At 45.8% G+C, this 11,896-nt stretch overlaps 1 protein-coding gene across 2 annotated transcripts; it reads right to left on the bottom strand.

Moving 5' to 3' along the window:
* Nucleotides 1-1,587: 1,587 nt before the first annotated feature.
* LOC107318700 (T-cell surface glycoprotein CD4-like) lies at nt 1,588-10,349 on the bottom strand. Of its 2 annotated transcripts, none has more exons than XM_015872856.3 (10): nt 10,060-10,349; nt 5,998-6,129; nt 5,146-5,319; nt 4,917-5,060; nt 4,405-4,680; nt 3,650-4,012; nt 3,294-3,536; nt 3,089-3,207; nt 2,774-2,841; nt 1,588-1,954 (listed from the first exon to the last, which is right to left on the bottom strand). In XM_015872856.3, exons 2-10 carry the CDS (start codon nt 6,056-6,058, stop codon nt 1,939-1,941), a joined length of 1,464 nt encoding a protein of 487 aa, XP_015728342.2. In that variant the 5' UTR covers nt 6,059-6,129; nt 10,060-10,349; the 3' UTR covers nt 1,588-1,938. The 2 variants fall into 2 exon arrangements, with proteins under 2 accessions (XP_015728342.2, XP_085379589.1); XM_085523463.1 differs by lacking the exon at nt 10,060-10,349 and adding an exon at nt 9,672-9,799.
* Between the last annotated feature and the right edge of the window lie 1,547 nt (nt 10,350-11,896).

An 11,896-nucleotide genomic window follows, 5' to 3' on the forward strand; every position in this document is an offset into this window, starting at 1 on the left:
CTGACAGCATCCTCCCAGCAGCAGCCTCACACTGCGGTCAAGGGCAGAAACAAGCTGGGAAGCAGAGTGGGGGGGCTTGGGGAGGTTGGGGCCTGTGCTGAGGTTGCTCCAACTGAGCTGGGTTTGTGGGCTGTACTCAGGCGAGTCAAAGCCTCTTTGTCAACACAGATCTGTGGGTCCTGATAGGGACCTGAGGTTGGAGCTGTGTCCCAAGGACTGGAACTTTAGTGCTTCTGCAGTCCAGAAACATGGGAAGCAGCAGTGACAGAAACACCACGACATGGGGGAAAGCCAACGCTTCTTCATTTTTTCCAACCTCTTGCTTTCTGTGAGGTTCCCACACTACTGCAAAGGGCACCGTTTTCGTTTTGTAAGTGTTGCCATATGACTTTCTGAGTCCTGCCATCATCTCAGGGCTGCTGTACTGAGCTGTCACCACTTGTCCTTGTGTTTGTCACTTTGAAGGGCTGTGAATCTCTGTAGCTAGCACTGCTCCACTGCATAGTGTAGACATTCCCTTGTCACACCTACCTTCTGAGGAGGATGAGTGCACAAGAAAGGGGACCAGGCAGGAAGGGTGGGATAGGGCCTCTTGGCTTCTCATCTCTGAAACCATCTAGCTTCCATGCCATATAAGAGCATAAGGTATATCTGCATTGACTGCATATATCTGCATTCTGTGAGTCTGTAATTCTGTGATCTATTCTAATCTGCTCTGAACCTTCACTCTACCTTGAAGACCACCGTGAAGCTTTCGACCTTCAGACAGAAAGCAAAGCTCCTTCAAGGCTTGGGAGGAGCAGTGGCTGCTACAGCTGTGTCACAGCCCAGGGGCGACCAGTGGTTGTGGTGGGTTTCAAACAGCAAGGGGGATGGATGGGCTTCCTACCAGCTCACAGGTGCTGTCTTGGCCGTTGTCACCACCTGTTTCTTTTAGTGCCTATTACCATGCCATGCTGAAAGGGCTGTGACAGAGAAACCCTCTTCTCTAGCACCAGGTGTCCTGCAGCATGTCTCTGCTACAAAAGCCATTTCTACAGTATTGCATCTGTTTTTGCCTCTCCTCAGCAAGCCCAGACCAATTAACAACCCTGGATTATGGTCAGTGACAGCTGTGGGACCTTAAGGCCTCTATGACCCATCTCTAGCAGAAAGGAGAATAACTTACATAAACACTTACATAAACACAAGATTTCTGAGCATTTTTGTTCTCTTAGGAAATTTCTCCCCTTTCGCAAGCCTACCTCCTACATCAACATTCACATCTTCCTAAAGCCCTATTTTCCAGAACTTATGGGTATCCTGAACTGCTTTACTGACAAAATGAGTCCTGAATTTATCCCATTGCTTGTGATGTTTTCTTTGTGCATTGGTTTGTTGCAGGTGAGATGAAGGCTACACGCTGTGGTGTGGGGGCTTGAGGGTTCTGTGGGGATGCTGCAGGAAGGGTGTCAAGGGGAGAAGAGGGATGGTGAGTTAAGGAAAATTAAGGGACACAGAGCAAAGATTCTACATCGTAGGGGGAAAGGCAGAAGTGCAGATTTGAGCCAGAAGAAAGTGCCTCATAAAGAAAAATAAAAAGTCTAATTTGCAAAAAAACCCAAAAATCTGAAGAAATTTATTGTAGCTCCAGTGGATAGAAGAAGTGTATAACATCACAGAGGAGGTAAAATTAAGTGCATGAGCAAAATACAAGCATTATATATATATATATATACTATTCAGTGTCTCTCATTACAGAGCTGGGGCTCAATAATAACCTGTAAGAGTTTCTTGTCTTGTCCATTGGCTCCTCTCCAGACAGCATCCCTCTGTGGCATTACGCTGAGAGAATGATGAAGGCGTAAAGAATTATATCAAACAGGAGAAAGGGAGGTGGGTTCACAGAGCACTATGGGCTGGCAGGTGTTTGTTTAGGCTCAGGCTCAGTCTGCAAAGCTACTTATACATCCGGCTGCAAGAGAAAACATTACATTAGCACCAGGAGTACAGAGATGATACCTTGAAGCCAGACAGCTCATTGTACTTTGCCCAGTGTAGATAAGGACCACACTCCCTTCTGCAGTTTGGGGTCAAGTGGTTACTTATGCATCTACATGGCTGTTTACATTTCAGTTACACTGAGATGCTTGCTTGATAAGGAGAACGGTTGGACTGAATGATCTTTTAGGTCTTTGCCAACCTTGGTTATTCTATGATTCTATGAACTGCATCATCACTTGTATTGCTCAGATTTGTCTTGCTGTGTGTTTATGTAGTTGTATGGGCTTGTCCTTCTTATGCGGATTTTTTTCTAACCTTGAAAAAAAGTCAGTGAAAATTAGGTGAATTTTTCACCATGTTACGATAATCAACTTTTCCCTGCTCATACACATCCTAACTATGGAGCAGTATTTGCCATTTACTCACTGAAACCTCAGCAACAGAGACAAAAACAGGTGATACTCATCAGTTTGCCACTATCACCAGTTAAAATCAAGCAGAAGTCAAATTCTGTATCCATCAATTTATTGAACTACTTCATGTTATTATTTATTCTGTTGTGGGCTCTCCACTTCCAATGATAGTACTACCATGAGTTTGGAGCATAACAGGAAATTCATAAAATATAGCTCATAACTCATCAACGTCACAAGAGCTGAAAACACTGAAATGCAGTTTCAGTGTAGGCAGCAAGTGGGATCATGCTCCATTTCTTCCCACTCAACCATCCAGCTCCCCTATCTTGAAGGCAAAGCACTTGCTCATTCCGGCTGTCCTCATTACCACTTACCGGTGACACTGACATGTCTTATTTTCCAGCAAGTGTTGTTTTGCTTGTGCAATCCTTCTTGCCCGTTTCTACCAAGAGAGAGGGGATAAATAACGATTAAATTGTTTACACTTAGAATGCGCCCCTGTGATGGGGTAGTGAAGTACTTGCTGACATAGCTACTATCTGCAGACTGTCGCTCTCTAACCATTTGCTTTAAGCGTAAGGACTGACCTACTATCTATTCTGTCCCATTCACAGACTGAAAATCAAGCTTCTCCTATGGTTTAGGAAGACTGTCACCTCTCCACCTTTCATGGACACGAGGATACTCACCCTTCTCCGCTGCCAGCTCATACCAGTGATTATGCACACGCATGCAAGGCCAATCACCAACACACCGGCTCCAATAATTGCTCCAATTACTACATAGCTATTCCAAACATGAGCTTCCTCTGTGGAAAGAGAAAAGCATTCAAAGGCAGATAGAGAATGTCAAGGCTTTTGTGTGGAGGTAGGGATGTGATGTTAATTTCCATACCCACGGTATAATTAAGGCTGATCTTTCTGTTATTGTCTTCAATGAGGTGACAGTTCCACAGTCCTGGAGCAGTGACGCTCACCTCCACTTTTGTTTCATGCTCTTTTGACTTCTTGTTTTCCGTCTGAGTCCCATTCACACGTTCCCAGAGCAAGTGAGCTTTGGATGGCAGGGGACCAGATACTTGGCAGAGCAGGGTCATCTTGCCCCCTCTGGAGAGTGGCCCAGCAGGGTTAGCAGAGACTGGAAAGATAAGAAAATGTCACATGAGTGAGAGGATGGGAAGATGGGTCCATCCATACTCTTGTGGTGCCCAGATTTCTGCAGCTCCTCATCCGCTGATCCCTTTCTCTCACCTTGCATTACCACTAGCGCTCTCACACTCTGCATTCTTCTACTGTTGATCTCCAGCAGGCACTGGTACTGCCCAGAGTGATTTAACTGGACTTTGGGGATTTTAACTTCTATAGTACTGTCAGTTTTCCTTTCAGGTATCTCAAACCAAATGTGGTTGCTTTTTTTAGTTTTATGCAGCTCTCGACGTGTTGTGACATTGAAATCAAGCAGCTCATGAACGGCTGTATTTCCCTGTGATTCCCAATTCAGTTTTCCCGTGAAACCTTCTTTCCATTCTATCTTCCTGAAGTTCAGATGCCATGACAAGATCACAGGGTTGCCAACAGTAGTGTACATTATTTCCGAGCGCTCCTCCCCAAAACCTGAATTCAGAAAAGACAAGAACACACAAGCAGGGAAATCTGTGGATTCTCTGAGTGTACCTTTGGTCTTGTGCTCAGTTGAGAGGCCTCGGAGAAAAGCCACAGGGGGGGATAAGCAGTTAGGGACTGAGAATTGGTTTAAAGAGGCAAAACTCTCAAGCTCACCAGAGCTGAGAAGAAGAGACCCTAAGGAGAGGGTGATCTTTTAGGGCCAGCCTGGAGAAGAAAATGGGAAGAAGTGTGAGACAGAGCTCAAGCAGCAGAGCAATCCAGCTGCAGGGTTCCCTGGAACACCGTTATGTGAATGGTGAAAAATGAAATCATGGCTCATGAGCTGGAGGATGTACTGGTTACAGAGTCTGTGTGCAAGCTGTGTTTCTGTTGTCACTTACCTAATACCTTCACATCAAAGGAGATGTTCCGATTAATTGACGGAGAGTCTGAATAAACGTGACATATCCAGGTTCCACTGTCCGTAGCCTTCAGTTGCTTTAGCCTTAGTATGTACTTTTGAGGGGCCTCCTTTGGCAAAATTTCTGTTGTCACTATTTTATTGCTAACGTTAAACAATGTGATGCTGAGATGGGGCTGTGAGTATGATGAATTCTGCATTAAAGTAAGCTCGAGGTCTTCATTTGTGAGGAAGTGTCCATTTGAAGAGTCTGTCACTGTGAAGAGAAAAAAACTAGCTGGTAAATCAACTCCTGTTTCCACAAATGGGAGAAAAGTGTCACAGCAAAGAGGGTACAGAGGCCCTGTGCTCTGGTGATACAAGGGAAATGAGCTGTGATAAATCAGACCAGAAGCAATGGCATCTGGATAAGGAGTTCCATCAGAGTTGTTTCTTGGACCTTTTCTCCTCTCCCCTCACCTCCTTGTGGTTACAGTCCCTCCAGGTACTCACATTTAAATACATGCAGTGAGATACTGACTATAGGAGATGGACATGCACAGGTATAGATGCCAGCGTCGTCCAGACTCAAGCCTGACACCTTCAGCTGTTCACTGTTCGAGATCAGTTCCGATCGATGAGTCATTGGAGCTTTGCCTTTTGAAAAAATAAGCTTGTTTAGGAGGGAAGGAATTTCTCAGCTATACACTGAGGAGAAGGGGTGTCCACTTGGAAGTCTTACCTTTAAGAATCCGTGTTCTAGAAAAGCTTATAATAGTAGAAGAAACTTCTTTATACTTGTACTTCCAAGTACAGGTCACATCTTTGTGATGATTTATGCCTTTACAGCTCAGGATCACCTCCTTTCCTGCAACTCCAGTCTGTTGTTCTTGCTGAGCCATAATGGGGGTCAGACCTAGAAGTCAAATGCCCCCAAATGCCCATGATTATGGCAGATTTACCAAGACAGTTTTATTGAAACAACCTTTTTCCCCACTGAACATGATTCTGTTGTCCTGCTGGTAACAAAGGCAGGACTACATGTGTCGTTCCTCATTCACTCCTTGATCAAGACTTGAGGCAGCACTGTCAAATTTGGTTACCTCTTCCTCCAAATTTTACACAAAGAAAGACTGAAAGCCCAGGAAAACAGGAGGATACAGGACAAAGGATATGAAAAGGAGAAAGGAGAAAGGGAAAAGGGGGAAAAGGAAGGGGAGTAGGAAGGGCAATAAAATATTCTCATGGTTTTTTTTTTCTGTTTGAGAAATGCAGACTTGGCATTATTCAGCCAGTTTCCATTCTTGTAAAAAGTTCACTAAAATGTCCACCAATTGTTGCAATATTAGCAATCAAACTGAACAAGCTGATAACATCACATTTGTAATGGCAAACCTACAGATTCACCCTTAGTAATAGGAGGTGACAACCATTATTAAAAGTTAGTAATTAAAAATATATATTAAAAAATGGAATATTTCAGATGATAAAGTATGAGGAGCCTAGAAACACCTAAAATGTTGTGAGGCTTTGGGGAAGGTTGTAAACATTAGCAAGATTCAGTGCTGCTTTTCCAGCACAGCTGGGAACTCACCCAGCTGCAGAACCGAGATGACCACGAGCACACTGCTCACCACTGCTCCACACCTCTCCATCTCCAAGGGAACACTCTTCCCTGCTGCAAACTGAGGGGCTGGGAATGCTGTCGGTACCAAGGGATGCTAACCTGGAAGACCCAAATGCTCTATTAATAACGGTTGGTGTAGTTTTAGAATCACCCCAAACTGTAGCCAGGAGGTTAGAATGGAGAAATTCATAGATGCCCTCCCATCTGAGTCTTTCTGTGTGATAAAGGCCATCTTTAGGGCTCTTCATAGCATTACAGGCAAACTTAGGTTGTAAGGTGGGAAGGGCAAAGCTGAAAATGATTCTAAATGCAAGCGTAGAGCCAGGCAGAGTGCTAGAGTTGCACAGTCTGACAGAGAAAGTGGTGTAAAGAATCACAATGGGACTGAAATCAAAAGGGATACAATAATAACTTAATACTACATATGCAGTATGTGCATTATTATATATATAATATATTCCAATGAGGATACTTTAATATTGAAATTAATGTAAATGATCAGAGCACACAAGACAATGAAAGAGTAGATTAAAGCATCAGTGTTATGTTTACACGTAGATCAGGTCAGCATGGCTGACAAGCTGCCGGCTTAACAACTGAAAAACGCAGCTGCAAGAGCAAGACAGCGGCCATGTGCACCATCAGAAGAGAAATACATGGCAAAGGCATAGTCAGAGATGATCTGCAGCTTGCCTTGTGCAAAACTAACAACACAAAAAATCATGCTGGCCCCAGGAAATATTGGCATGAGCCATTTTGTGTGTGGGGGAAAAAAAAAAAGCAAAATGAAGGAGCCAGTGCATGCAATTGGACATCATTTCCCACCAGATGCAGTGGCAGTGATCATGCAGCTATGCTACAGAATAAGGAGAGGGGCAACAACAAGGCATCTGTATGCATCTCACTAGGAAGAAACATCTATAACTGAGAGCTGGCACAGGGCCCTGGGAAAGATCAATATCACCCTGAGACGATGGAAGAAACGTAAGCTCTGCCGTGAATAGTCACATCACCTGTCCAAGTGAGGCCAGAAGGATAAGCCAGCCACCACCCAGTAGTGATATCTACAGATTAACAGTCTCAGTGCTGGGCTTCAAATATTCTGAATCTTTATACTAATATTGGAGGGGATAGAATAGATATAAATCAGCCAAATTGCCATCACACCATCATTTTTTACTGCCTGTGAATCTCTGTTTTCCTGTTTCCTGTTGGTATCAGTATGTTCTTCAACCTCTTGCTATCTAACAGGAGAGCAAAACCACACAACTAAAATGTCGTGGTACCAGTGAACTGCTGACCTTGTGCAGTTTAGGCGCTGCAGGTTGATGCACCTTTCATATGCTGTTCTGTTGTTTCTTATTGTGGTTTCATGCATTTTTCACTCCATTCCTTTTTCATTCAGACTGATCTTCCTATGTCTGTGGCAGATCTCTGTATCATGATCATGACCACCTACATGTTACGAGTCATTGGGGAAAACAGGTTGCCTCCACCTAGAATCTCTTTCATACACTTCCTGTCTCCTTTCTGCTTTTCATTCATGCCGCTTCTTGTTTTTCCTCTGTCTTTCAGCCTCCTGTGACCTTCCAGGCCAGAATGTGGGCAATGGTATTCAGAAGTTTACAGATCTCATTGAGTAAGACTGCTATGTCAACTTAGGTAGAGGTTCTTGTCAGCTAATGCCTATAGCAGACCCACAGCCTCCTTACAGGCTTACAGCTCTATCTTTTGGTTGTACTCAAAAATTAAGCAGTGTCAGGGAACATCCCTGGGCACTGGGACACACTCATCAGCCATGTTAAACTGATAGAACATTTCCTGACATCTCTTTGGTCCAGGACAACTCTCCTGCCAAGCAACTCCCAGGATCCATATAAGTGTTAGGATGGGACAGGAACCACTCCCATTAGGCAGCTGTCACATAGCCAGTTCATTTTGGAGGTTAAGCGAGTTTAATAGCCCAGACCATCTCATGCCAGTCAGCTTCTGTGCCAGAAACAGTCTGGGCACACTTGATTTATTAGCGCGCCTGGTCTTCACAGGAGGAGCGGGGCTGCCATCCAAGTGCACATTGATTTCCATTTCATTTTAACTTCCCCCTCTTACTAAACTGCTTTAATTTCCTTCTTAACTCCTTTGAACGATTGTTCTCTCCCATGGGGGTGGGCAGAAGAGAGCTGTGGCAGCAAGTGGCATCACCCAGGGATGACCAAGGACAAGGCCTGCAGGACCAAGACTGGCCCAGAGGGCACATGCTCCTGTAGATCCTCACAGGGTGGTTGGCTGCAGGCAGCTTGACACAGGAGGAAACTGAAATCAAAAACAGAGCCCAGAAACCACTCCTCCTGCAGAGCAGGCTATCTCCCATCTCACTGCATTCGTGCACTGCTTTCATGCCGTGCGGTTTCCTTGTTTTCTCCTCTCGCTCTTGCTTGTGGCTGTGCTTTTGATCTCGCAGCAGCAGCAGTGTGCTCGGTGGGGCAAGGAGAACTGGGCAGGAAGGCCTGGGCTGCTCACATCAGGGCTGCCACACCTCAGCCATGGCTGTTGTCCCCCATTTTTTCTCTGCAGCTGCTTCTGGGCAAGGGCCAAGGGATGCAGCTGCCCCCCGTGGCACGATGCAGCACAGTCCATGCCTTGCTTTCCCCTCGAGCACACCGGCTGTTCACCAGCCCTTGAGACATGTTGTCACCCTCCACAGCTGCTCCCAGAGAGACATGATGGCGCACGGTCAGCCATCAGCTCCTCAGAGAGAAGAGCCACCTCCTGGATGGAGCCGTGTGCCATGTGGGCACAATCCAAGTTCCCTTCTGCCACAGAGTCATTGCAATCTGTCTGTGCGTCTCAACCCTCACAAATACCACTAGAAATGACTCTATCTCTGCAGCCTAGCCAGTTCCCTTATGGCTTCTGAACCATTGCAACCATTTCAGGGGAAGCCAAGGACTTTCTGTGTGCGACAGGCATTTCAGCATACACTTTCTGAGCTTCCCCCTTCTAACTAGCCCCTCTTTTTTCCTTCTAGGCCTACTATTTTTGTCTCTGTGAGCAATCCTGCACCCCAGCAATCCACAGTTAAAGCCCATGGATGCCTCTCTAGGAGGCTGTGACTAGCAAACAGCACCAAGATGTCCTCTGACGACAGGCCCTTCATTGTGCTCTCAAGCCATGTGCACATGGGATGTGCTTCAGGTATCATTAATCAGCTGCTGAAGTAAGAACACTGAGATCTGACATGAAATGCTCTTGATTTGCAGTCCGCACTGGAAAAGGGCCTACATAAGTATGGATAACATGCTGCAGCCATCTTGGGCAGCCATCTTTGTGAAACACTGGGGAGGATACAGAAAAGGCTTGTGAACTGAATTGAGAATAACGCACACGAAGGACTTAACAGGAGTGCTTATTTTATAGTGGTGAACATTAAGAAGTAACCCGAGCTCAACCTTAATGTACCACGTAGGGGAACAATTGGGGTAACTGAAAAAGGCTGAACAGAATTCACCGTGTGAAAGATGAAAAATTCACCCAGCAATGAAACTGCATGTTTTACCAGTACAGCAGTGTATGAAAAGGCTAAGGTTTGCAGGTGTCCTTAAACTGAAAGGATTCCTCTTGGTGCATGAAATTCTGCTTACCCAGCCCTCAGCTAGTGGGTCAGCCTGCATTTGCAGCCTGTGTTGCGCAGCCGGCATAGTTAGAGCAGACCCACTGATCTTCTAGTAGCTCTTTTGCCCCCTTTCCAAGGAAGAATCCAGACTGAAGAACGCTTCTTAGTTATAAATAAAAGGCCTCCAAAACTTGCCCAGCCAGAAGTATTCTCAAGGAAAACACTGCAATCAAGTTTTGCATCAGGACTTTAAGTGGGTTGAAACCTATCTGTCCCTCAGCCTGTCCAAAACAGCAACTTGTGTCAAATCGGAAGGTTTGTGACAACATTAAAAGAAGCCAACACAACAAAACCAGCTTGACCTCTTTTTTTGTTTCTTTGTTTCTCAGAGAAAGACAGAAAGAAAGTTTCCTTACCTCTTTTCCTCCCTCTGTGTTTCTGTCTCCTTGTGTTTGTCACCTGCTGTAAGTGATCTAACGCAGCTCTAACTGAAGGAAGAGAAGAATGAAGCTGATGTTAGAAAGCTGCTCAACAGATGTCGGTCGGCCTTTGTGTCTCCTCCTCTCCAACTGGAACGTCAGCACGGTCTTGATGCCAGTCCAGGCTCTGCTGCAGTCTCTGAGCTTCTCTCAGTAGATGGTGATGGTCCAAATGCACGCAATCTCAATGCTGGATGTGAACAGAAAGGAAGACCATAATGGAAGGCTATATATAGTGACGCCTGGGAAGAATGAGTGTGAGAGAGAGCCTATTGGCCATTCGGCGGCTGCTGGGAGGCTGTAAGAGAATCGAAACTTAAAAGCAAGCGTTGGAAACCTGTTATGATCTACTGTCGAAGAAAGCCTGCAAATTAATATGTTAGCTGAGCAGATCCAGACTATTCCCAGGCCTCTAACAAGCTGTAAGAGCAAGCTGACCTCCATTTCCTAGCACGTCTTGCTGCTATGAGGAGCCACTTCTGAGGAGTGGGCTGCGGTCCTGCCCCCAGGGCTGTTCGGGGTGGCAACAAGGCTGTGCCTCCAGTTCAGATGGGCCTTGACCACCAGGCCCAGCAGCTTAGAAATGACCATGATTAGGGCCACAGTTAAGGGGAAGCCCCTGAAGCAGTGAGGGTCATCTGTGCAGAGTATGGCTGAGATTTGATGTGAGATGAGAATATTTTCTTCATCTTTATTCTCTCAGGTAACCTCTACCACTACCGCATCTCAGCTGTTTCCCCTCTCTGTAGAGTGTAGGAGGGGGCTTTTGTGGTTTTGCACCCACATTCGGTATCTTTCTCTCTGAATCCCAGCCTCAGCCAAGGTGACGGAAACCCACTGAGCCCCAGACAGAGCTGAGATTTCATCTCCGTACCACCCACTCTTCAAGCAGCCACTTGCCCCTTTGTCTGGAGGACGGGTTGAGAGACACAGAATCAAGCTTTCAAGGAGCAGGTTCAGAAATACCCTGGCTTGTTTTTGAACAGTTGCTTTATGTCACTGAAAATGCCAACCTACAATAGCTGAACGGGCCCAGCTTCCAAAACACATTTGGATTTGCTGCAGATTTGCAAGGAGAAACAGGGCTGTTGGGCATGAGGTGACGAGGCTGCAGGCCTGGCCCCTCACGGACCTGTTCTTAGTGCAGGGATTGCTCAGAGCTGCCGCAGTGACACAGTGTACAGCCCCTGTCTATCTTGCAAGTGCCTCTAGGATTAGGGGTCACAGCATGCGGTGACTTGCTTGTATCACTTTCATCCAAGCATCTCAAAGCACTTTGAATGCATTAATTAAACATCAGAATCCAGGAGTGATGAATAGTATCAGTCAGGCAGGCTTTCTTCTAACTGTAATATTTCTCATAAATATTTAACTAGTTTTTAAATTCCACACAGGCCTGGATCTCACCTTGCTGCCACAGTTGTTGCACTGCATCCGCGGGGAAACTTATTCAGTATCGCACACCAGTCTGGTGACAGATTGGCTTCAAAGATGGGGAGCTTTCTCTTTGCAGTAGAATATCTTCTACCTGTTGAGCTCCTTGAGGGACTTTTCTGCATCCAGACATGGAGAACTAAGAACAAGAAGCAGCCCTCTGGAGAGGAGGCCTGGTGCTTTTGCCCCAACAGAGTTATACACCTCAGGAAGAAGCAAGGCTCCTGGATGCTGATGGGGGGAGATCTCTGTCAGCAGGCACTCTGATGAAGCTTAAGCTGGTAAAAGTGAACTCTCCCAACAGATAGTACAAAGGTTGGTGTGCTGATGATGGTGAGAG

This window comes from Coturnix japonica, chromosome 1 (genome assembly GCF_054131305.1).
Source record: "Coturnix japonica strain WE chromosome 1, WE-NBRP24, whole genome shotgun sequence".
NCBI classification, from domain to species: Eukaryota; Metazoa; Chordata; class Aves; order Galliformes; family Phasianidae; genus Coturnix; species Coturnix japonica.

Excerpts from the sequence above, each read along its gene's own strand:
- LOC107318700 (XM_015872856.3), bottom strand. The coding sequence starts at position 6,058 with ATGGAGAGGTGTGGAGCAGTGGTGAGCAGTGTGCTCGTGGTCATCTCG. Across the intron at positions 5,320-5,997 it reads CATCTCGGTTCTGCAGCTGG|GTCTGACCCCCATTATGGCT; the intron begins GTGAGTTCCCAG and ends TTTGACTTCTAG. Across the intron at positions 5,061-5,145 it reads TAGAACACGGATTCTTAAAG|GCAAAGCTCCAATGACTCAT; the intron begins GTAAGACTTCCA and ends TTTTTTCAAAAG.